The sequence below is a fragment of the Melospiza melodia genome, chromosome 3, assembly GCF_035770615.1.
Source record: "Melospiza melodia melodia isolate bMelMel2 chromosome 3, bMelMel2.pri, whole genome shotgun sequence".
In the NCBI taxonomy this organism is placed as follows: Eukaryota; Metazoa; Chordata; class Aves; order Passeriformes; family Passerellidae; genus Melospiza; species Melospiza melodia.
In genome coordinates this window covers 69,034,674-69,060,222 of record NC_086196.1, presented here as the reverse complement: position 1 = coordinate 69,060,222, position 25,549 = coordinate 69,034,674, and the positions used below count along the sequence as shown (strand labels likewise).

The 25,549-nt window shown below is 43.6% G+C and overlaps 1 protein-coding gene across 1 annotated transcript in view; it reads right to left on the bottom strand.

Moving 5' to 3' along the window:
• Positions 1–12,133: 12,133 nt before the first annotated feature.
• Positions 12,134–25,549, bottom strand: part of DTL (denticleless E3 ubiquitin protein ligase homolog) — a 21,720-nt gene continuing 8,304 nt past the window's right edge. The window contains exons 11-15 of the mRNA XM_063153348.1: positions 24,372–24,484; positions 20,752–20,841; positions 18,863–19,001; positions 13,854–14,725; positions 12,134–12,359 (exon numbers count right to left, since the gene is read on the bottom strand). Coding sequence (XP_063009418.1) covers positions 12,291–12,359; positions 13,854–14,725; positions 18,863–19,001; positions 20,752–20,841; positions 24,372–24,484 — 1,283 coding nt within the window. The 3' untranslated portion in view covers positions 12,134–12,290. The remainder of the gene's footprint in view (positions 12,360–13,853; positions 14,726–18,862; positions 19,002–20,751; positions 20,842–24,371; positions 24,485–25,549) is intronic.

Genomic DNA, 25,549 nt, shown 5'->3' with positions numbered 1-25,549 from the left:
AAGGGGCTTTTGCCAGCTTGCAGGAGAGATAAAAAGTGAATTTGGTGTCCAGGGCAGCCTGTAGGTCACCTGTAATAGGTCACCCTTAACAAACAGCGTTGACACTGAGCTGGAACAGCGGCAAGTGAATGAAACTTAGCTCTCTCCTATTTGAGCAATGGAATTTATTCCCAGCTGTGACCTCGTGCAAACTCTGTTACCATATATATCACATGGAAAGAATGACCAGAGCCTCTGCCAGCACTGTGGGCAAGAGGTCTCCAGCCAGGTCCTGGGCACTGAGGAGCCAAATGAAATGAGGAACCCAAGGTGGTGCTGGGACAGGGAGGAAGGAGGGATGGCCTCTGCTCTCCCACCTGAACCTGGGGATGCTGAACCCAAACGGCACAGGGGCTGTGCAGGGTTTCCCTCACCCCTCCCCGGGTGTCTCTGGGGGCAGGAGGGCACTGCCCCAAGCTTTGCCTCCAGAAAGGGAAGCAGAGCTGGCCCCAGGGCCTCTCTGTGCGCTTGAAGGCAGCACAGCACAGTGCACAGCGGTTCTGATCTTCCTTTCAGCAGCTGCATCTCTGAGGCACAGGTTTGCAACAAGAGGTGCTGTGATCACCCTGCCAGTGTCTCAGGAGGCCTGAAGGGAGGGGGATTCCTCCATGAAAAAAAAATTCTTCCCTTTGAATCCCCTGTGCTGTCAGGGACTACTTATACAGAACCTGCCCATCCTGCACTCTCTTCCCTTCTGGGAATGTAGTTTACCAGAAACAGTGACTGGCCTCCCTGAGCATACAGGAAGCATCCTGCTAAAAAAAGAAAGCATATCATGTGAACGGAGATAAACTTCCCACAAGGTGTAATTTTTGCCCATTTGTTACTTTTAAATGCAAATGCACCATGGCAAAAAGATAGAGAGAAGCACAAGAGAGCAGGGGAAAACTCTTTGAGCTCTTGGGACCTGTCTGCTTTGCATTCAGCTGTCCTGAGCCTGGAGAGACATTTGTGCTAAAGGTTATTTGAAAGTAGCTCAAAGGGGAGGCTTATTCTTACTGAGGATTTTTGTTAATCAGCTGTGACGCCCCTCAAACCATTCACCTCTGAAATAAGTCTGTGTTTTCCAGTGGTCACAGTGGAGAAGGAAAACCTGCTTTGGCCCAAGGGTGGGTTCTGGTAAATAGCAGAGGCTAAAAGCCAAGCCCAAGGTGCAGGCACAGCAGTGCAGCCCCAGGGACCCTGCTGGAGCCAGGCAGGGGAACAGGGGACAGGACTTGCAACAAGGGCTGTGGGGAGGGATTCCCTGGCCCAAGCTTGCCTTTTTGGGTGGCTTGTGGCAGCACTGCAACATGAAAAGAGTGAGAAGGGTTTTTTACCGATTAAGTACTTATTCATTTGGACCATATGACATTTTCTGGAGGCTTCAGCAAACCTGAACCAGTATAATAAAATGTCCACCATAAAGAAATCATCCTGCAAAGCAAACTCCTTTTATTGCTTCAGGATGTTGATTTAAATATTATTTCACAGCCCTACTGTAGTAATCCTTTCCTGGGTTTCCCCACCCTCATCCACACTGAGATGCCAGAAAGGAGAGTGAAGCTTTTTTTTTTTTGCTTCCCCAGCTGTAAGCCAGAAAGCCTGTAATTACATTAGCTCTCTGGATTTGGTCGGGGGGCAATGCAATGTGCTCTCTCCTCATCCCTCCAGTTACCCGGGAGCTGTAAGTGCATCTCCATGGATGTCCTTGCATGCAATGATTTTAAAGAACTTTGCAGTGGGAGATGCCAACAGCATCAGATGAAATAGAGAGGAATAGCTTTACACAGGAGGAGAAACAGAGAAAAATGTCAAACAACCTGCAGAGACCTTGCTGCTGGCAAGAAGAGGGTTCAGCTCCAGCCTTGTCCTGTGGGCATCCCCAGGGGTACAGAGGGCCCCCCTGCTGCCCTGGCATGAGGCAGCACACAGAACCTGTGCTGGATCTAATGACTCATGTGCAGCCTTGCTAAGCAGAACCCATTATTTGTGATGATGCAGTTGATGGCTTCCTGCTATACACTACAGGTACAGAAATGTAAAAGACTACCAACAAATTGCAGCTGTGGTAGAGCAAATTTCTGTGTGTTATGGCTTGGTGAGCGAGGCTTTCCTTTTCTGCGGGTGTTTCAGTCTTGTTTCAAGGTGGGGCTGGGTGCTACTGCAAATTTCACTTCCTTGCCACCCTCTTGCATCTGATTGTGTCAAAGCTGCCCAGAGAAAGTAGAATTGCAGCAGAGATACAGCTGAGCAAGATTAAACTGCTCTTTTTGTTTGCTCTGTTTATCTTTTCCCCCACCACTGCACTTCCCTGCATTCCTCTGGTGCACTTTAGAACAAATAAGCCTTTTGAAATGATTCTTCTAGCACACAGAGAAACCACCTCAGGCAGTCATCAAAAACCGAGGCACATTAAGTGAGGCATTCTGGCAAGAAAGAACAAAGGTGAAGCTTTTTGCCCTGAAAAAGTGTGAAGCTGACTGTTGCAGTGTGATGCAGAGGAGATTTTGTTTAGAAACACACACAAATATGGTCATGTAAAATATCATAGAAGATGTTCATAATTCTACTGGCAGCACATTCTTGATAAGGATGGTTTGAAGCTTAAATTGGACAAGAATAATGTGTGACTACTTATCTACTGCTTTTCTCTCTATCCATTGGCTTCATAAAACATTGACTTCCATCACTCTTCTTGGTATCAGTTCCCCTCTCCATAGCGTGGCCCTTCCACTTGCCCCATGTTCTGGCCCTTCAAAAGATTCAGAAGAAGTTCTGTAGGTCTCTTATATTTAAAGATGAATATTGATTGCATAAAAATACATTGGTACTTAAGAGTTCAGCTGGGAAAATATGCTTCTAAGGTATCATTATTTTGCCACGAATAGGATGCTGCAGAGACTTCCATATGAGTGTTTGATTTAGCACAGCATGTGTGGAAAATGAGCAATGTGCAAGCACATCAGCACAGGACACTGAGAAAGCAGACAATGTTTGCATGCATTGATCTATCTGATGATTTGATAAATCAGTAGGTTCTGCCTTTAAAATAGCAGAGAAGAGGTTCAGAGGCTAAAATTTGAAGATGCTAGTCTTTCCCTAAGTGAGATTTCGGTTCTCATTAACTCAGGGTTCATAGTTTCCTGTGGTGGAAAACTTTCCAGTTTGATGACGGCAATGGCCAGAGTGGATGCCAGGCCAGGAAGGCAGGTGACAGCAGTGGGGAGCCAGCTACCAGTCACACTGGGAGCTGCCACCAGTGGGGTACAAAGCTGCCACCACCTGGGGTACAAAGACCCCATGAGGAAATGATCCCCCTGTGTGCAGGAACCTGCGTGGAAGTAAGTGTAGGGAAAATAAACAGCTTTGGTCATGCCAGGTTTAGTTGGGACTGCTTCCCCTTTCAACAGCTATTCAAATGCCAATCTATTTTTAACATTCCAAATATTTTTACAGCACAGTTTTGGCATGCATTTTCATGCTGTAGTTTGGGAGGGCTAAGCTGAGGTTTTGCTTTTACTTTTTAGAATGAAACCAGAGGTATAATGCAGCACCCTCTTCAGCCAAGAGCCTGCCAATGAATGTGGTTTACCTTGTAGTGGGATAGAGAGTATAAATCAGGATCTAACACCTGAAATACAGTGAGCAACACCTTCCCTGAGTGTGAAGGAGCAGAGCTGGGGTGTCAGTGGAGCCTGACTGATTTATATCTGTGGGAGTCTGGCCCTTTGCCTGCACAACTCCTATTGGCCATGGCTGGCAGGTTCCAAAACAGCCTCCTGTTCTGCTTCTGGATGGAGACTTTCCTCTGGCTGCCATGTGGGGCTCAGAGGATATGTCTTGTAGAATCAGATGTCTCTGATTCTACAAGAATTCCGTCAAGGGATTGCTTTCTTCTGGTGCCTAACCCTGATCCTAGAAGGTGATCTTGGCATTAAAAATCACCTGCAGGTGACCTTGGCATCAAAAATCACCTGTCTCTGCAGGTATGTACAGGGCCAGACCCTCAGTGTGGTTCCCTACATTTAACCCCTGCTCTGTTTAGTGAGTCAAGCTTTAATGTTGAAATGTTCACTGTGCCAGAGGTCCTTGGAAAACAAATTCCTTCAAGCATTGCTGCAGAGCCTGCCTGGAAGCTCAGGCAATGGAGGCTCCTCAAGGATTCAGGCACTCCTGAAGGTGAGTGGGAAGGTGGGAACCAAAAGTTCTGATTTCTGATTTTGCCACGTCCTGCCCACATTGCAGTGGCTGATGCTCCCCTGCTCTGCTCAGTGCTAGAGCTCCCATTTTGTTGTTTTATTTTGATTAGTTCACCAGGGTATAACGTGAAGCAGGCGTGATTTGGGTTGTGAGCTGCCAGCGAGCTGTCAGTCAGCTGCCATGGATGTGCTGTGCCTTGGTCTCTGTCAGCTGATCCTGGAGGAGAAATTGAAATAGTTTATTGGGGGGTATCACTGCACCCTGACCCAAACCACAAGGCTCTGTTCTGGTGTTGACAAGAACAATGAACCACAGTGAATTGATGGTAAACCCTTTCACCTGGTCAGTATGAGATTGAATTAATCTTGCTGTGGGAGTGGGGGCTCACAGCACACGAGTGTGGCTGAGCAATGCAAAAACTCAGATGTCAGAGAGGGAAGGGGCTTTTCTGCCGAGGATAAATCATCAACAGGGTTATGGCCTGTTTGGTAAATAGGCTGAGAAGCTGAAGCAAAGCTAAAATACCACTATACAACCAGAGGTGTTCAGGAAACCACTGTGTGCTTCAGCTTTGTAAAATTGAATAGCTGCCCTGTTTCGACCCAGACATGGTTAATCTTCAGCTGCAGATGAGACACTTTGTTTATAGCAGGCAAAGGCAGCCTGCAAGGGGCTTCAGTTAGATGCAGAACCCCTATTGTCAACAAGAATAATCCTTGATTACTAAGAGCTGAAGTCCTTGCCAGGAAGAACATGTCTCCAAGTTTATACCCTTATGATCAGAAGGATAATCTATCAATAATCCAATTTTTTTAAGGAAAAAGAACTGGAAAAGCTGTTTGTGAGCAGCTGAGACTGCATTTTGTTAGTTGCCAGTGCTGAAAGGATGTATTATCACAGTCCTGGGCACTTAATCATTGAGTGGAGTACACAAAAATAGCCAGGAAAGTTGCAGGCTGTGCTGAATGGGTTGAAAGGTTGTGGGAACATGTTCTGGCACACCCTTGTGCTGTGGTGAGATACACAACGAGGGGGCAGGGGAGAGAGCACTTCAGCAGGCCTGAGCAAAGGGGAATATACTCTTGTTTCCATATAAACCCTCTTCTCTCTTTCACTCAGCATCATTTTGCTTCCTGGAGCAGAAATAATTTCCATTAGTCATTCAGGGTAACACGTTTCTAATGCATACAACGTGGAAATGTCTCAGCAGCAAATCTATGGTCCAGTTCAAATGCTGGGAAAAATCTTTAGTATATTACACAATAAAATATTTGTAAACACAGATGACTTGAGTTTAAGAGGAACTTTGGTCATCTGGAAAATAAACCAACACAAAATTACAACACGACAATAAATGCGCCAAGTGGAGAACCTGCCTGTGACTCTTCAAAAACCACCACCATTGCAAGAAAAACCCAAGGCCATTGTTGGAGCAGCAGGTACCCCAAGGGAAATAGGATAAAGAAACATTTGGTTGGCTACCTGTGGTATATATTAAGAAACAGCCCATGAAGCCCAGTCATTGTGCCACAGTTAATATCAAGTTAGCTGCCTTGCTGCCAGACCAGCCAAGGCATGAATACTAATGCTGCCCTCAGCTGCCACAGAAATTGTCTCTTTGCATAAGAGGAGCGAAGACCTTTTGTCCTTAACTTGCTCGTGCCAGGACTAAGCCAGGAGCTCCAGCTGCATCTGCAATCAGGCAGGCTCTGCTTAGCAGCCCTGAACTCTCAGCATTGTATTTAAAACTCACTCTCCTCCGCCTCCCAGGGAGAAAATGAAAAGGAAGGCTGCACGCACGCCCTGTGCTCAGGGTGGCCCAAGGTGGTGTCCCTGCTGGGTGCACAGCAAGCCCATCAAAGCACGGCCAGAACAGCTTTTTGAGCACTTCAGCTGTGTGAGCACAGCAGGGACCCAGCGAGGCCCTGTGGGGCCGCAGCAGAGACAGGAGCTGGTGGGGGCTGCAGGCAGGGATGTGCTGGCAGGGCTGGAGGTGCAGGGATGGAGGCACAGAGCCAGACCCTCTGGGGCCAGGAGGGAACATCCCTGATTCCATGGGCTGCAGGAAAACACAGCAGCACGGCTTTGTGCAAATCCACAGGCGAGTGGAATTCCTTCTCACCAGGCACAGGGGTGAGCAGGGCTCTGCCCCAGTAAGCAGGAGCAGCAGAGGAGTCCCTTCAGCCCTGGATGGGCAGAAGCACATTGACAGCCAAACCACAGGCTGTGTGACTCAAAACCAGAGCCCTTCTGTGTCATGCTTTCTAACTGCTATGGCTGGAAGTGCTGAGATAAGGAAGTTTAGAAATTAATTTTCATGCAGAATTTTTTTCCTGCTGCCTTTATATTTGAGAATATCCTTGCTTTTATGTTATACCACTCCCCCAGCAGTCTCACATGACTTTCTTGAAGATTCACCTCCCATAGTGGAGTTACTGTAGGGCTGTTTGAATAGATGTTATTTCAGAACAGCTGTTTCTGAACAACCCAGGGCAAAACCAGGCTTATTCTGAAAGAAGAAAACCTTATTCTGATTAATCACAGTACTATGTCAAAACTGACTTATTTTCAGGAGTTGATTAGGTTAAATCAGAACAGGTGGAAGAAGAGTGTCCACAAAGAGAAGGAACAGCCTGCAAATTCACATCCTCTCTTAATCAGAATCAAGTGGCAAGCATGGACAACTGTCCCATTGCACAGAGAGAAAAAAATAGTATATAGATGTGAGTCTGATACAAAGGTGCAGCATGGGCCTCCCAAGCCCTACTCTTTCTTCTAAGCATGTAACAACTGGATGAATATTAGTTTCTCCAGTCACTTGCCTGTCTTATGCAATGAACTTTGTTCTTTCACACTTAATGGTCATTGTTTTCCCCCTACTAACTTGTGCAAACATCAACTTTGTCTTCATCAGTCTTCCAGTCCTGCTTCTTCAAACAGCTGGATGTGTACAAACAGCCAATTCCTCATGATGTAACACTTCCAATTTTCACATAATTGCCTTGCTGTCAGCTACCTGCAGCAAATCAGTCCATTCAAGCAAACAAGAATTCACTGCAGTTATGTCAGTCACAGGTTGTTTTCAAGAATCCAAGGGATCTCTTGATCTCAGTATACAAACTATCACTTCTCTGTCAGTGAATCCATGAAAAGCAGCACAACAAAAATAATGCTGACACTGAATAATTCAGTAATACACTCTGACAATATCTGCTAAACTCCTGTCAACACAGCCTACCTTGCTGTTGCTGGAGCTGGCTTTACAGCCACGCAGACTATCAGCAGTCTGGTTTTTGGATACTTAACACCTTTGGCAAGAACAGAAATAGGAGAATAAACTGGTATTTTTATCATAATGATGTTAACACTAGAGGGATAAAACCCCAACCAAAACAGGTTTGTCACAGTTATAGGCACGTGGATGTAAGAATGATCAGCTCTCCTAGGCCAGCCTTGTCTTTACTGCTTGGGTTTGTGTCCATCTCCTCCTCTGCCACACTCACAATACAACGTGAGAGCACTTATGAGGCAACCAGGGAGTTACATAATTTATGACCCAAACAAAAAAATCCAAGGATGGCACAGAAGTGGGTGGTTGAAGATGCTTTGCCAAAGGATTCAGTCATTCTTCAGACAAGAGAAGTAAACCATAAATCTGAGTGAAGACAAGACAGAGGTGTTAATGTAAGTGGAGCTACTACTGTGGCTCTTTAATGTGCAGGAATGAAGCACTTCCTTGGCTGTTTTGGGCTTTGTATGTAGAATCTCTTTAGCTTATGAAAGAGGAGAACCAGAGGTGGTTGTCTTATGTTTGGGCTGTCTACAAATTGGATAGAAGACCTAATGCAGTATAAATATGTGCAACCCAGACTAAAAAGTGAGTAACCTGAGCTAACAGGCAAAAGACAAAGCTGACAAAATTCAATAAATCAGTCTTTTCACAATATCCCAACTCTAGAACGATTTATGTACAACTGTAATGGACCTGTAATCATGCAAAGCATTGAAATCAAGACTGAACCACTTCAAAAATAAGAACTGTTGTAGATCCAGCAGTTAAAAATACTATATTGAAAAGTTAAGATGGGGTATTCAGACTTCATGATACATAATGCTTTCTGATTTTTGAGTCTTTGTCTACCTGCACAAGACTAGAGTAATGTGTCTTCCTGCTGTACTTTTAATCCCTGGAAATTTTCCATAATGCACCAATTAAGATGGAAAGTTAGTTATTCTGATTAGAAAAATATGTAATTCAGACCAAGGCTTAAAATTTAAAGGTTATCTTCGATTGCAATTTTGCTTTTTCTCTTCTGGGCTCATGCTGTCCTCATATCAACAGTGCATTATTGTATAAAACAACTGACATGAAATGTTTGAGTCATTTCAGAAGAAAATACATATGGACTCTTTCATGTTTGCTTTCCCCTCACCCACGCTTTGCATTGTATTTGGCACTTTGTGGAGTGCAGCAGAAGAGCAGTTTGGTATGGGTAAAGCTGCTCTTTGAAGGACAACACATGGACACTGTACAGTAGCACAATGTATTTTATTTCTTGTAGTCTGGGCATACATAAATCAGAGAGGGAAAAATGCAAACCACTGGGTTCTGAGTTCTGTGAAGAGAAACAGAGTGATAATTTCCACTTGGAAAACTGTTTAGGTCAGCTTCAGGAGAGAAAGAATGAAATTTGATTGTAGGGGGCCTGAAGATGAATACCATTTCCCATTTACTGGAAAATAAATATTGGTGATAGAAAACGTTTAATATTTGACCTTGAGGAGCCTCTTCAGAAGAATTACACATAAACCCTAGAATACTCAGCTAGCATTTGGCAAATCCCTGGCTGAAAAACATCTATTTCTAAACAAAACTTCTTAAGAAATGACATACCACATGCAGAGAGCAACTGGAACATTTTCCAATGCCACGATGGTGTGTTTTGCTACCACCTCAGTAGTCAGGTTACAAGGTGGACACTCCAAGGTAAGATGGACCATACTGGAGATTCCAGCCATGTTCAGTGGCTGCAGAAACAACCATGCCAGAGGAAGACTCAAGCACTCCCTGACCAACAAGAGTCTGAACTCTACTAGAAGCCAACTCTACACATCAAGAGGTAGTTTGACAGCACAGCCCCCTTGGTGGCAATGTTGTCCCCACACATTCACATCTGTCCCCTCCCTGGTTTTGGTCCATAACTATCTGCTGAGGCAGGGAACTGAGACAATTAAATTTTAGGTTTTCTTGGCAGTTAGCTTCCCCAGGGGACTCTTAAGTGAGTGCTGTTCCCAGCAGAAATGCTTGCCCAGGCTTGCTGACCATGCATCTGCGCAGATCCTGGGAGTGCCAGCTCAGTTTTGCCCAGCAGGGCTGGTTAGCCCCAGTCGCTGTCAAGTTGCCCTAAATCCAAACTGGTTGGGTGCTCAGAGCTGAGCAGGAGAGGCACAACTTCCAACAGAGCAGCAGCAACAGCTGTTGGATATAGCACCATCAGAAACTGCTGTGGTCAGTCCCAAATTCCACTTGGCAGTCAGAGGGTAAACACTGAGGACAGAGACAGGACATCAGGAATGACTATCATCTGCCTGGAAAAACCTGGAGGATACATGAAGTTGGATCTACGTAGATATATAGGATTTGGGAATAATATCTTAAAAGGTTTAATTGGATTATAAAACATGGAGGTCAGAGTTTCTGTAAATCCTTTAGAAGGAAAGAAAATTCGGAGGTATAGCTTGCTGACATATGATTTGTATCAGCAATTTTTCCATGCTTTTGCAATTTTGATTTTATCACAATAAGGTCATTTTATCACAATAAGGTCAGGGCAGTTGGACATATCAGTTCATTCTCCTGGACTCTGAACCAGGTTGACACCACCTTCAGATGAAGAAATAAATGCCTGGTGGTCCATAAAACAAGTCATTCCACTAAACAAGTATCTTCTATAAAAGAAGAAAATCTCACATGCCCATGGAATATTATTCATCCAAGTGATAAGCCATTACTGTATATCCTCTCTAGGTAGACATTTGTAAGATACAGGACATAGTGGTTTGGCTGCAGAACATTTCTGGAAGAGTAAAATACTATGAAAGAGTGGAGAAACACAAAATCCTATTGTTGATGTGTCTGATGACTCTCATGTACTTCAATAGGGTTCATATCTCTTTACTCTGCAACGTTTTTTACAAACTGCATGGAGGAATCCTGCATGAAAATCTGGTTGAAGCAAGGCAGGTTGTACCCCACAAAGCTGCTATAATAATTGAAATTAAGATAGAATTAAATCCCAAACCTACCAATTTTTGTTTATGTTTCTACTACTTCCATCTACTTCAATATCCAGAAGTAGGTTAAAATTAAACTAGCAGATTTTTTTATATTCCTGTTTTGCCTAAGATACTAGATCTATTAGGATAGTCACTTTTTAAAAATCCTTTTTTTAAAAGAAGAACTATTAAAAATGCCTGAAGCATTCATAGGATGATGGCCTGTAATTCAGGAAACAAGAGAAAGCTGTCCTGGCCCCTATTTGAACACAAGAGCTCATGCTAAAAGATGCAACATGATAGTAACTACTTTTATTTTTTAAAAAAAAAGCACATTACACATTTCCTTTTGCTTCATAGCTGTAGCATACCTTTTGTAAAAGCCATTTTCTCTCAAGTAATTTATTTCCTTGCAAAATACAATCTACCACATAAAATACCAGCTTGTTTCCTTCTAACCCCTTTCAGCTATCATACTTTCCAATGTTACTGTAAAGTAGAGGGTAAAATTGAAGATAGAAAACATAAGTTAGTGGAATCATATCCCCTTCATATACTTCAATTCTTCTGCAGTGGAAAAACATAATACGGATTCAAAGGGTTTGATTGGTTTTGAAGTTCATGGGAATGATTGCACTAGAAAACAGAGTAAATGTTACAAGATAAGATAGAGGTCTTCTGCTAAAAGATCCTAGGGAAAGCATGGCTGAGGAATTAGTGTCATTAGCCAGTGATCTCATTTCAATGACTTTGTTCTATCAGCACTGGGGACAACTTACAATGGCAAAGCCTTTAATATTAACATGTAAATGCTCTCAAGTGCTTTCTAAAATGTCAGTTGCCTCTCCCACAATTTACAAGGTATTATTTTGTAACTACTGTATTATAAAACTGTTATGAAGGTTAAGTTATAAGCAGTTACTAATGCCTTTGCTACAGGCTGAACCTGTAAGAGCTGACTGGCAATGGGCTGTTAGGGGATGCCTGTTTAGGATAGATCAAACTAATTTTGTGAACACACCTTGCCAGTATTTTATTTCAGTAAAGAGATAAACTTTTGGTCTTAAGAGCTGTAGTGCTGATGGTTGAAGAGGCAGCTAAGTAGGTAAAAAAATACAGTAGTTTCCAGGGTGGAAGAAGAAGGGGGATAACAAGGGGAGTACAGGCATTACATACTTGATTAAAACTTTGTCTCTTCTTGCACCATAGTCACCATCAAATGGATGTGGGTTATTTAAAAGGTTTTTAGATTTAATTAACACATAGCTAGCTTCCTTGCTGGAAGCAGGCAGTTATTGCAGTACTAGAGGAATAACTGTAGAAATGCCATTCAGCATGAAGAGGCTCAGGTGTACCTCCAGTAAATTTCTGTACATACATTCCAACAGTCACTTTTCAGGAGAGTGTAATGATTTACACACTACTCTAAAGTAGTGGCAGTTTGAACAGCAGATTAGTAACATGAACTGACAAGCTGTATGTGCCTGCCAACAATACACAGCAGAGCTGTGTCTGTCTTTGGACTAGAACAGTTGCCACGTAAAAAATACTTTGTTTATAAAAAAAATACGTACCCTAAGTCAGAAAGAGACCATGAGTAAGTATTGTGTAGATTTTACACACGCAGCTCACTGCAACTGATAACAACTTTAAAAATGGGAAGACTAAAACCTCAAGTCTATGAAGGTCTGACAACAAATTGTGTAATCCTGGTGCATTGTTTTTGGCATTGGTAAGTCTGGTCTTGATAGCCTGGTGTCAGCATCCCTCAGGTACAAGTGCTGCACGCTGCTTCAGTCATTCTGTGGCTTTCTGTGGAAGTATGTGCAGATCTTCCTCATGGAAACTGAAGGGGCTGCAGCCTAGCAGGAAATAAAACCAAAATTAGCCTGAAACACTTTTAGGTGAACAGCTCATATGCTGCAGGAATCTGAAAAGTCTCCCCTCCATCATTGCTCCAGTTTGCTCGGCTTCCCAACTAAGAGAGTAAATGAAAGGCTCTTTACTACAATCTGTCTCCAAGGTAAGAGGCTTTCTATCTACAGGAAACACTGTCTAAATCCTGGGGTTGTCCCACTGCCATGAGAAATGCGCTCCAGCTGCAGTTTCATCTTCCCCACAGCAGGTAAGAGAGCTGCAGATTTCCAAGATACAGCAAATTCAATGAATGCTGTTGGGTATTCCTGGCGTCTCCTCAGGCTATGGAACAACACAGGAGCACCCCAAAATCTGAATCAGGGCATACTGGGCAGGAAAGGTAATTGTTCTATAGTAATCTCCCTCCAGGGCAAATCTCTCTGTCTTGTGTTTAAACATGTACAGCATAAAGCACAAGTAGTCACAAGCAGTTGTAGGTTTCCTATAGCCAAGGTTTCTTGGTACAACCCAACATGAGGAGTCCGGCTGCTATGAATAACTTCAGGACTGGTGCTTTGCCCAGGTTGTATCTGATAAAAGTGGAATTTCATCCCTTAGAAGGGATGAAATCAGGTAAGAAAAGAGATAAGCCTCAATGATGGCAACAACTTTAGCATCAGATATTCAAGAGTACAACTAAAATTTGATGCCTGAAAATTTACCTAACTGAAATGAGACTCAGACAAAGACACTGGAGGACTTGGGAGTCCAGTTTCAGGGACAAGTCAAGTTTGGTTTGTTTTAAAAAATGTAATTGTAATTTCCTAGTTAAGCCCTCATGCCAACATTTTTAGCTGCTTTATAAGCTTAACTTTAATTTCAGATTGTAGGGTGAGCTCTGTGCCAGCCTTCCTGTACACCAAAAGTAGGATGATGTAGGTCAAATCCTGCCCTCTCACACTTGCACACTTCTTGTTTTCTTCTAGTTTTCCATTGAAGGAACTGAAGGCATTATTTAATGCCCCACAGTTTTAACATGGGTAACAAATTCTTTTGCTACCTGAGCTGGAAGAGAATTTAGCTCATTTTCCAGTGTTTAAGTGGCTTTCCATAAACAGGCAGATATGATGGTGATCACATAAACAGGAGATCTGCCAGGAAAGCTGTTGGCATTACTGTGCCTCTCAGAGTAGAGCTGTATTTAAGATGGCTACGTCCTTCTAACATCCAGCTGGGAGCTGCAAGGATCTCTGAGCTCCTGTGTGCTGTAAGTCCCTTGAAAATGAAGGACACATCATAAAAATTCTGTTCCTGCATGGAGAGGATTAGCAGTTAACAGCATTAATGTATCTGGCTTATTAGGCCAGAAATCATCCCTTTTGTCCATAGTCACAGGGATCAGATAATTCTCTGTGTCTGAGCAGGAGGGAACAAACAAAGGGAGAGTGGCAGCTAGGAAGAACTTATTTCATGAGGATGCTGTTGGCTGCCCTACTTACAGTTTTTGGTGAAGTGGCCACTGCCCCAGACTCGAGTCTCTTGGCACCAGGGCTGCAGGATGACAGGGGGCTGCTGGCCATGCTCTGGCTGCCAGCTCTGCCAGTCCGTAGCTTCTCTCCCAGCGCAGACAACCAATTTTTTCTTTCAGGAGAACTGTTCTCTTTATCTACTACCTCAGTGTCTTTCCCACGTGGAGATCTGAAAAGATGGGGGGAAGTTTCAATGCCTGATGGATTAATATGGCTTCCAGAAAGAGAAGGCTCTTTTGGGCTGAGGCTGGAGCCTTCGTGGTCGTTACACAAGTCAGCCAGGCTGAGAGAGTCTTCATCAGAAGCCTTTTGGTCTGGAACCAAGTGACATAAATTCAGCTTGGATTTCTTAGCTGCATGGTCCAGCTCAGTCACACAGCTACAGCCCTGCAGACACTTCTGCCCTGCATCAACCTCCTTGCTGCAGTCAAGCCTTCTCTTGGCACGCTTTTCAAACTGTGAGTGTGGCACTTGAGGAGGGCAAGCAGATTCCAGGAGGCCCTGGGTGACCTGGGTGACTTCTGCCAGGGCTTTTCTAGGAGAAGGAGCCTTTTTCTCCACTTCTGGAGGAGAAGAGCAGGGAGTCCTTGTAACCCAGTGTTTGATGGACATCCTGGAGGAAGGGATCAGTCTGGGGGACGCAGAGGGGCTGGCTGCAGGTGCCTTGGCTGGGGTGGAGGCTGTGGCACTCGGGGTGTTGGGAGCAGCAGTGGGAGTGCAGGAGGGCAGCGGGAGGTCTCCGCACTGCGTGGGAGCGCAGGCAGCAGGCCGGGGTGAGGAAATGCACGCACTGCCCACTGCCAGGGCCTTGGCAGGAGTGCTCTGTGGGCTGGCTGCTGGCCCTGGGAGGGGAGAAAGAAGCAGTCTGATGAGAAACACAGAACAACAAATTAAGGACAGTCATTTTAAAAAACACCCTTTCCAACGAGGAGATGAATCAGTGCTGACCCTGTGAGTCAGATATACCTTTTTGAACTAAGAAGTTGTATAAATCCCTCTGATTTTGGTTAAACTGGTACAAGTCCTTTATAAAATCCTGTATCGCACTGATAAAGCATAATGCAGTGTATTTGTGTAATGTCTGACATCTATCCCTTTGGAAGTGAGAGTTCTTACATGAGCTACAGCCAAAAAGAACAGACAAAAAAAATCTTGAATCTTCCAAGTGTATCTAGCCTTGCTGGAGCTTTGGATTTTGCTTTTCCAGACAACTGCCTGGCAAAAAGGCTGGTCCCCACCTGCCCTGCATCCTTAACAGCTCCATAAGTGAGCTGATGGACAAAGGTACTGCAAGCAGGTCCCATGGCTAATTACAGTACCGAGGGAGCCTTACACTGTGATGCCCTAGCATGTGAATAATGCTCCAGGTGTTACTGGCTGCAGATTTAAATATTTTTTTTAGTGAAGAACATTCTTTCATTCTCTTGTCTTTTTGCTGGCGGACTTTCTGCAGTGTTGTATTAGAATGGAGCCAGTAGCTATTTACCACACCCAAGGAAGCTTGAGAAATTCTTCACCTGCTGAACAAGGACTTAATTCCAAAGGAAATAAAATCTCTCAACAAATGATTCCCAAGCAGGTATTTCACAGTGGCTTCTGAGCTCACTAGCCAAGATATAAATGCCCCTGCTTGTAAAGGAGAAATTTTGAATATTCAGAAAACACCAGTCATAGGTAGGGACATAAGGACTAACAACAGTGGGAATCACACATAGCAAGGATCTCAGTCTACAGCAAAATTAGAGAGTATTATTTTAATTTTTTCAAATCTCCAGCCCCCTTCCACAGGGAACACATTAGTAAGTTTGTAAGATACGGCATTCACATTCTCTGAAAAAATTCCTTCGTCCAGGACTTTTCTCCTGGGAAGCTGAGAAGCCTCAGAGAAAAGGAAAACAATTCTTATCTCATTTGCTTCTCCTCTGTTTTAGTCATGTGGAATGTGTTTGGAGATTGTTTATGCACAGGTGATTGTTTCATTGGATTCTGGTGTGAGTTGTTTTGATTCTTTGGCCAGTCAGGGCCAAGCTGTGTCACAACCCTGGAGAGAGTTACGAGTTTTCAGTATTATCCTTTTAGCATTTAGCAAGTATCCTTCCTGTATTCTTTAGTACAGTTAGTATAGTATTCTTTAATATAATATAGTATAATAAAGTAATAAATTAGCATTCTGAGAACATGGAGTCAGATTCTTCATTCCTGCCTTCGTTGGGACATTCCCAACAAATCCAATACTTTCTCATTCTCCTAACTCACAGTGATGCAATTAAATGGGGTAGTGCCTTAAGTTCCTCTGTGCACTTCCACTGCTGGGCACAAGAGCACTAAAATTTTTGTGTATACCAGGGGTTTAATCCAAACTGCCCACTCTGAGCACCACACTGCACTATAAAGCACTTCATTAGAACAATGAGAAGTCTAGTGTGAACAACCTGCCAGGTTCTTTACAGTGCTGGGCAGTCTCACAAACAACATGTTGAGTGAGCACCTACAGGCCTGGTTATACACCATCCTAAAACTCTTCTGACCCTTTCACTGTATTATCTAACTAGTATCCAAAATACAAGTACTGCTGCATCAGAGCAAAACTGAATAGGACCCCATATTAAAGGATCCCACTACCAATAACTTCAACACAAAAAACAGAGTTAAAGGCTCCTTTCCTGATAAAATTTGCTACTTCATAATAACTTGCTTCTATCTGGGCTATGCAAATATAACTGCCAAGATTTCTTCTCCTAATCTTTGGTTTAATGAGCACTTACAAGACAATAATAACTCAGCTGGGAAATTAGTTGCACTCAAAAATCTAAGCTCCTGGGGGGAAGAAAACAGCAAGCTCAGCAACTCTTGATCCATAATGATTACTACAAATTCATTGAGCAGAAACATTGCATGACTAGCTGGGTATGAGCACTTTGAATCCCAAACTGGTCTGAAAGTTATGCTGTGGACACACTGGATGATGGAAAAAGTGTTATCCTGGGAGTAGGATGAGTGTCATGGCAAGAAGCAAACACAAATTTGAGATAAAGAATATGAAGATCAGGCTTTTTTTTCCTAAGACTGCATGCATTATTCAGGTTTCTACCAAGCTAGTTTAAAGCTGTTTCCATTTATGCTGCCACTGCACATGGTACAATACTGCAAATACCTGCAGTCAACCTGCATCACACCAAAGCAGGTTATTTTGGATGTTTCCTACCTTCTCTGCCACAAATCTTCTAGAGTGGTATTATCAATCTCCAGATTTAAGACTCACAAACTGTCCATGCACAGGCCTGCTCTAGAAATTTGGCTACACAAAACCACAGAGAAAGTAGTACAACTTACAGAAACCACAAAAGTAATTGCCAAAGAGGAAACTCTGGTTGCTACACTTGATGAAATAGGTCAACAATCAATACACAACCTCAATCTCCTAATTTGCTCGTCACAAATGGGTGGGGAACTACCTAGATTCATCCCAGCAGGTCTGAAATAGTCCTCTGCTTGCCAGCTCTGAATTAGTCTCTGCAGATAACTCCTATATTCTACCAGCACGTGTTTTGTGTTCAGGAACCAAGGTCAGCAGGAAGCCTGCTCTTGTGTTTGCAGTGTCTGTGTACTTCCTCTTCCCTCCTGTGTTACTTTCATGCAGCAAGAGCAAGGAGAAATAAGTAATTTTTTCTGGTATTATTGCCAAACCTGACTTGTAAAGTCTTAGTGTATAAGATCCTTTAGATCTCATGTTTTTGGTCTAAATCTATGCTTACTTCTGTTTTTTCACTAGGACACAAAGATATTTTTTGAGCCCTCTCTGAGGAGGCTCAAAATACAAAAGAATTTTGCACACAAAAAACAATTACCAGCTATGTAGTGGTCCTGGTACTCTCCCTCCCATTGTCCTGCAAACTTCCTGCTAGACTTGTTACTCACTGGCAAAAGGTTAGAGGTAATGTTATCCCATTAGTGGGATTTGGAGACCTTCAGCCTTTATTTGTGCTAGCCAAGATGAAATTCATTTGGAGGGTGGCTCAAAAAGATAGGTGGAATGCAGGAAGTCACAGCAGCAGCTGCTGGGAAGCCATTGTATTCTCAGTTTAGATCTACTCTACAGAGAAGCTCATCTTACTTCACTTTGGGGGAAGGGCACCTCCTCCTTTCACCTACTCTACTGCAACAAAATGCAGGTTACAGACAAATCAAAGTTAATATTATGATCAGGGTTCCTTTATTCTGCTCTAGTCACCTGCTTAGTGAACCCCTTCTCTACACAGCCCACATCTGCTTGCTGGCTCAGAGCATGCTGCACAACTTGTCTGAGTGCCCGGGCTTTGTAGAAAGGTACTGCATTTGTTCACTCATGAATAGATGATTAATTCTGGGACATTACAATCATCACAGTTGTCTACATGTTTTTTTGAAGTACTTTCACCACACAGCATTTCATTTGGCTGTACATGGTGAGTAGCACTGACTGAAGCTGCAGAAAGAGAGACAACACTGATAACTGCACCTGATAAATAACTCTGTGCACAGTTCAGCTATGGGCAGAAGCAAACAGGTCAGAGTTCCAAGGCTCTCTTTGCTGGGTAAACTACCAAACTAGAAAAGGCACATGGTCTTACTGCTCTTGGTTAGTACTTGATAGGGAAATAAATAAAGGTGAGTTCTTGCTACAGTGACATCTCCTTCAGCTGTTCAATTATCAAACCCTGCTGAAACCCACTGAAGATGTGGCTGCCCAACAAGCTGTGTCAATGAATATCTGCTTTGCAGTCTGGCCATACAGACTTTGCCATACTTGTAAGCTACTTCAGCCAGCTTGTCCTGTTGATGGCAGAAGTGCTTGTCTGGCTATATGAGTAATTGCCCAATATGACAAAAACCTCAGAAGGCTAGTAAGACAAGCCAAAGGCTTTTGTTGGTACAGAGAACAGACAAAATTCAGCAGCTGTGTTGCAGAGCAAGGTTCCTCAGCTCTGCAGGGGCCTTACCTGCTCCATGCTGTTCTTCTGGTTTCTTCTGAGTGACCCAGCCCACCAGGTTGGCTTTCCTGGATACTGATTTCTCTTCCTCAGGACAACGTTGTAGGCGCCAAATCCTCACAGTGTTGTCATCAGAGCATGTGGCAATCTAAGTATAAATGTGTGTGTTAGAGTGACCAGGGCACATCCTATGGATCACTGGCTGAGTGAACTGGAACAGCTCTTCATCCAACACACCACACCAAGATAGACCATTGAACAGTGAAAATAACCCAACTCTGTTTCATTACTGCACCAGACACCAGTATTTGTTTTAAAGCAGGCAAGGCTGCTGCATCCATGTATTTCTGCTCTAGAAATCTCAGCCACCACCAACCATTTGCTTCACATGGCTATGTAAGAGACACTGCTCTGCTCAGGGCATGGCACATTTGGGGATTTCCAACCCTTGGTGAGCAAAAGTAGCCATGATCCTTTGTGCACCTGCACCTTAATCCGCCTCTTTTGCTGAGGACATCTTCTGCTTGGGGACAAACATTTGCAGCACACCAAGAAGGTGACACTGGATGGCTGCTGCATGAGCTGTGCTCTCTCTCCAGAGGCAGATGTCAGCAGTACCTGGCAGAGAACCCAACTCTGCCAGGAACACAGCTCTAGAGCCCTGCTGCAGCATCACATGCTCCAAAAAGATCTCTGGAATCCTGACCAAAGGAGCAGCACCCATCTAACCCACACTTTATGGCTAGCTTCAGGCAGATTAGCTGGCGACTCAGCAGGGAATCAACCAGCAGAAAGAAAAAGGAAATGCTGTGGTGAAAGTTCACAGCAATCAGACTGGGGCAAGTGTCTCTACTCTGACTTTTGTCACAGCAGTGTTGTCCCTACCAAAAGCAACCTTCCTCCTCGTATCACACCAAGCAGCTTCCTGACCTGTGTTAGCTCCATATTTTCCCCTTTTCCTCATGCATTGGCATCTGAACAATGGCTGCCTATTTCTTCCCTGCGTCAGTAACAATTTGAAAGGCTGAATTGGTTTGCATTTCCAACACCTCATGATCAGGATGCTGGGCTACCTCTAGATCACAGATTTCATGTGAAATGTCAGTTCTCATGTTGTGCATCTTGCACAATGAGAACAATTCCTGATGTTTCCCTCCAAGACTTCCACCCTCCTATACTGTAATGCTTTTGTGAAAGCCCTGGTGCTGCAATGGAAGCCAGGGGAAGAAGCTGAATTCTTTAACGTTGTGGGGTGGAAGGAACTCTGGCTATCCTTAGGACACTGCTCAGGATTTTTCAGGGTTATTTCTAGTTTTGAGCAAGGCCAAACATTTGAGCCAACTTCCTACTCCAGTTGTTTTCCTTTCAGTGACACCTGGTGCATAGCTACTGACCCAATTTCACTGGAGGTTCTTTTTGTCATAAAACCAGATTTTGAAAAGAGGTCACAATGAAAAGAGTCCATATGTTTTTAAAGGGCATTCAGAACTTCTTGCCACTCTGTACAAGATTAGCAGATGTATCAATGGTCAGAGGGAAAGGAAGATGTGAATATGGAACAACAAAACAAGCCTTTGGCTTACGAAAGCCCTGATTAAATGATTTCATTGTCTTGTCTCTTATAGGTAGTATCAAGCTCTCATCAGGAGAGGTCTTTACTGATTTGCAATTTCTTAGGATTTCTCAATTAGCCAAAATTATTTGGAAATAATAAAAAGGTTCTGATACATTGTGCTAATGTGACAAGGGTGGATTACTGTCTTCTAAAGGAACATTTTAGAACTGATTGACTAAAAATTTCCTCCCAAAACAACAAATGCTCCTGTCTTTTTGAAAAGCAGATGTTGTCACATCACACCTATTGTTTCCCAGTAAAAACCATTTTGCAGAAGACAAACCTTAGTGAAGTCTGAAGGACACCAGGCAATGGAGGTAACTTCCTGAGAGTGACCAAGGAGTACCCGTGGAGGAAGGCTGGGCTCAGAAACCTTCAAAATTCCACAGAAAAACAGGCAAACAGTCAGAAGGCACACAGCCTAATGTACATCTCCAAGAAAAACCCCATATCCCACCTGAGAAGCATATGGGTACTTCCCATCTTTCCTGTATAAAATGCTCTCAGCCTGTCATCATGAGGCAACAACTGAGGAAGTCCTAAGAAGCAGTTCATGGAAACACTTGTTCAATTCCTGCCACACAGGAATTCTGCCACACAGAAATGGAAACGCAGTTCATGGAAACACTTGTTCAATTCCTGCCACACAGGAATTCTGCCTCCAGAGCTGACAGCCCAAAACATGACACAAGCATTTTAATTAGCTCTACCTGTTGGGAATTCATATTTCATGAATATTTCATTCATATTTCAATTCATAATTCATAATCACGTTAGGCAAATATATTCTGCTGCTATTTTACCAATTTCCCAATTACAGGTCGATGGTTTATTAAAAAAACGAAACCACTGCCAACAAAATCTCATAGATGAACCTCCACTGGCTTCAGAACTGGCATTTCTGCAACTGCCAAGTGCCTGTTCCTTCTCCAATCAATCAGCTGGACCAGAGACCCTCTTAAGATTCATAGGAAAGTTCTCTCAATAACTCACATCCATTCAACTGATTTCCACTTCTCTCACACTCTTCATAAAATCTTTCTCCTGTATTGCTACTCATCTTTGACTCCAGCTCCCGTAAGTGACAGACAGAGCTGCAGCCAGCACTAAGTGGCCCAAAGAAGAAAACACACACATGAACACACACACAGTTTTGCTTGCTTTCAGCAGGCAATCCTTTCTGGAGCTGTGAGTCACCATCATTGATGTGACATTATGAGGGAGATTTATCAAGAGGATTTGCATAAATGACTAAGGGAATGAACAGATCCTTTGCTGTCTGGGAAAAGGAGTAGACCTTACATATAGGTTTCAAAGGAAGATGCCAGACTTTGGGGAAGGCTTCTGCTTTACCAACATTTTTCTCTTGTAGATCATCTACAACAGTCTGCAAAACTGCAGCTTCAGAACTTAAGTAGTTTTGATACAAACAGGTTCATCTTAACAGGACACTTTTTTCTCCCTGGCATGACAGAGGCAATCATTTGACTAAATATGCACTAAATGCCTTGTTCAGAGCATTCCCTTCACTGTCAAAACATGCAATGGAAATTAAATCCCTGTTTAGGGAATAAACAGGAGATCTTGGTGCAGAGAACACCTTCACTTACAGTTAATAGCAGTCTTGCTATTATACATTCATAGCAGCCAAAACAGTGATCCAGCAGCCACTGATTGCTGAAAGGAAAGGAATTACTCTTTCTAGGACACGGTGGTTTTACACTATAGCAGTGTAAATTAAAGGAACTATACTATTCCTGTGAAGTGAAGAAGAGTGCAGAGCTATGGCTGTGTCCATGTGTTTGGCAGAAGACTGTCAGGCAGTCTGCATGGTAAGTCAGGATTAGCCCCAGCACAGGCTGCTTTTTGTGCCAGAATTGACAGGATATTGTTGGGGAAGTGAGGCCTATTGTGGAAAAGTTAAAAAGAGAAACCTAGGAAATGAGACCTTTTTTAGTTACTCTCCTCACTGGAAACAGCTGTTAGATCCATTTTCAAGATGCAGCCTAAAATGGTGTCTATGGCTTTGTGCACCATATGACACAGAAGCACCTCCAGTCCAGGGCTGGGACACACCAAAGCACAACTTGATATGGTTTCCTGGGAGTGATCCACATCAAAGGATTGAAAGAACAATGGAAGCACAAATCTACAAATGATACTGTTTTATTACCAGGAAGGTACCTCAGATAGGTACCATCTTTGTGGAGAAAAACCTCTGCTCTTCAGCTTGTATAATCTTATGGTCGCTCAAGAGTGAGAGTTCATCAATTGATGAACTTCTAATTTAAATAAAACCAATTTCAACACAAAAAAAAGTGTTTATTGCCTGGAAACAACTTGTAGATGAAAATAGACTGAAACAGCATCCTTGTCAGCAATAACTTCTATCCACAGTGTTTCTCACTCAAACACAAACTTAGCACTGCTGCAAAAGTTTCTCAGAGAAATCTTTTAAGTGGAAAAGGTCTTCCACTGCATTTCATTCCTCTCTAGATACAGAAAGAGCTCTTCATTTAGGTCCTTATAATATTACCTGTTAACTACTCATGCATCATCTAACCATGGTTTTCTTCACAGCATAGTAAGTCCTCATGCCATGAAAAGATACATATGTTTCAGAGACAAATCTGTCAACATTTAATTTAAGAAGCCTCTGAATATGACAGATATTGAAACAGACAAATGCACTGGAAGTCCCACTTTCTAATATGACTATGGTATTGAAATAAAAAGTAATCATCTGATGATTTATTTTATAAATATGCAATACAATCTGTCACTCATATGTGATAGCAACAGAAGCCTTCCCTACATGAATGCATTTTAAATGTGCTCAAATGCTTAAATTTTGAGATATAATGACATCCTTGAATACTCTCAACTGAGTCCCAGCCTGTGTTCCAAGAGAGTATCAAAACACAAATGCAGAATGTGCAAGTCAAGTTCACACAGGCATTTTTGCTGAATTTGCACAGAACACGAGGAAGGTTAGAATGACACCACTTGGCACAGCAATCCTGCTACCACACTCCTGCCCCCAGAGTGAGCCACCCAGCTGCTTCCAAGTGCTCTCCAAAATAAAGAGGCTACATGCTCAAACCACAGCCTCAGCAGACTGGCCCTCTCCTCTGAGAGGTTTGTATTTTGCTTTCAAAATCGTTGTGAAATGGATGCACAAGTAAACATTCCCTAAAAATTATCCCAAAACTGTAATAGGCAGTCACCTGTGGTTTCTGTCTGTTCTGCTTCAGTAAGTCCACTCTGTTCCCATATGAGGAACATGAAGAGCAGAACTTGAGGCATGCCTTATTCTGAGGTGCCTGCTGCTATCTTGGTGACATTTGCATTTCCTACACGTCCCTGCAAGATGTTAAGTGACGAAGGCCCTCGGCTGTCAGACAGTGCTTTGGAATTTTGCTGAAGGCTCTGGTGAGCCTTTGCTGTAACACAGAGGCTTTAACTACTGTAAATTAAGCATGAGAAAAAGCCATGTCTGAAGCAGGAGCTGGAAAAGGGAGAGGTGGAGGGAAAGTGTGCCCTTTAAAACAATTAAACTTTTAGGTTTCTGCTAATGTGCTCTGTTGCTAACTATGAACTGAGAACTGTCTGTCTACTTGTCATAGCTGCCTGAATCAACAGGACTGAAAAAGGATTTTAATGCCCATTAAAACCAGATTAAGAACAGCAATTTGCAATAAGCAGCAGTGAGGAGAGATGTACTGATGGCAGGAGGTTAGCTCTGTTTTACATTAAACAATTACACAAAGCCTTGACAGCAACATACACACTCCAGACACAACATGCCAGGAGCCAACCCCACGCTGCTTTGGGAAGGATTGGGAAGCAAGGAGTGTTCTATGCGAACATGAAAAGCAAAAGCAGCTGCCCCCATTGCCTCACCTTCCAGATGTAGGCATTACAGTCACTCGAGCCACTGACCAGGAACTGGTCATCTGGGCTAGTGCTGGATTTGATGTAAAAGGTGGAATTCTGGTGTCCACTGAAAACTGCCACTGTGAAAAGAAAATAAAATACAAAACTCAGTAAAAGCCCCACTCAATGCATAGCCCTGGAGTCAGTTGTGCAAGGAGGGCTGACCTTACAGGCTTTTCCTGCCTAGCCACTTATCCTTTGGAGAAAGTGGTTGCACTGCTCCCTTGCTCTGGGGCTCTGGCAGCAGGAAGTTTTTGTTATTCAACTGGAGCCCTTCAGGCTTCCCAAACAAACCAATGGCAGTTTCATTAAAGCTCTACCTTGACCTGTATGACAAGCAGGCTCAGCCCTCACCTGGGCTGCCCCACTCCTCTGGTTCAGGTTCCTTGTCTCCTCCTCCCTCAACCACCATCACCAGTCCCGCTCCATCAACAAGGGCAGTCCTGCAGCAGGAGCCTTCTTCCACACAGGTGGCCCAAAAGCACTGGCTGCTCCTTCCTCCTGCTGCCAGCTTTATTTCATCAATAAAACCTGTATTTCATCACTCACGTTCTCCAGTATTTAAAGCCTCAATAGTATCTGCTAAAGCCCTGAAACCATCACCCCAAATGGCTGACATGGCTGTACCACAAGGGCCTCTGCTGGCATGAGAGCCAGGTGGCAACAAAGGCACTGGCTGCTCCTTCCACTGCCAGCAGCTTCATTTCATCAATAAAACCTGTATTTCATCAGTCATGCTCTCCAGTATTTAAAGCCTCAGTAGTGATTGCTAAAGGCCTGAAACCATCCCCCCAAATGGCTGACATGGATGTACCACAACTGAGTGTGATCTGGAGTGCTTGGCTGCACCACGTCCTGTCCCCTCATGGGGCACAAAGCACAGGGCTCCCAGGGCAGCCCAGGCTGGGCTCTCCTCCAGCCCTGTTTCAGCAGTGGCTCTCACAGAGGAAACAACCCACAGACCAAGAGGACACATGGCCGCCTTCGGTGGCCTTTGAAGAGCTGCTGTGCCTTTTTTTTTTGCCCTTTGATTTTTTTTGCCCACAGCTCTCCTGGTGCAGCTCCACGGTGCAGGGGCCATCAGACAGAGAATCCCTCCTAAAGCAGGCAGCAAGTGCTTTACAGGAGGAATTCCTGACAAACTA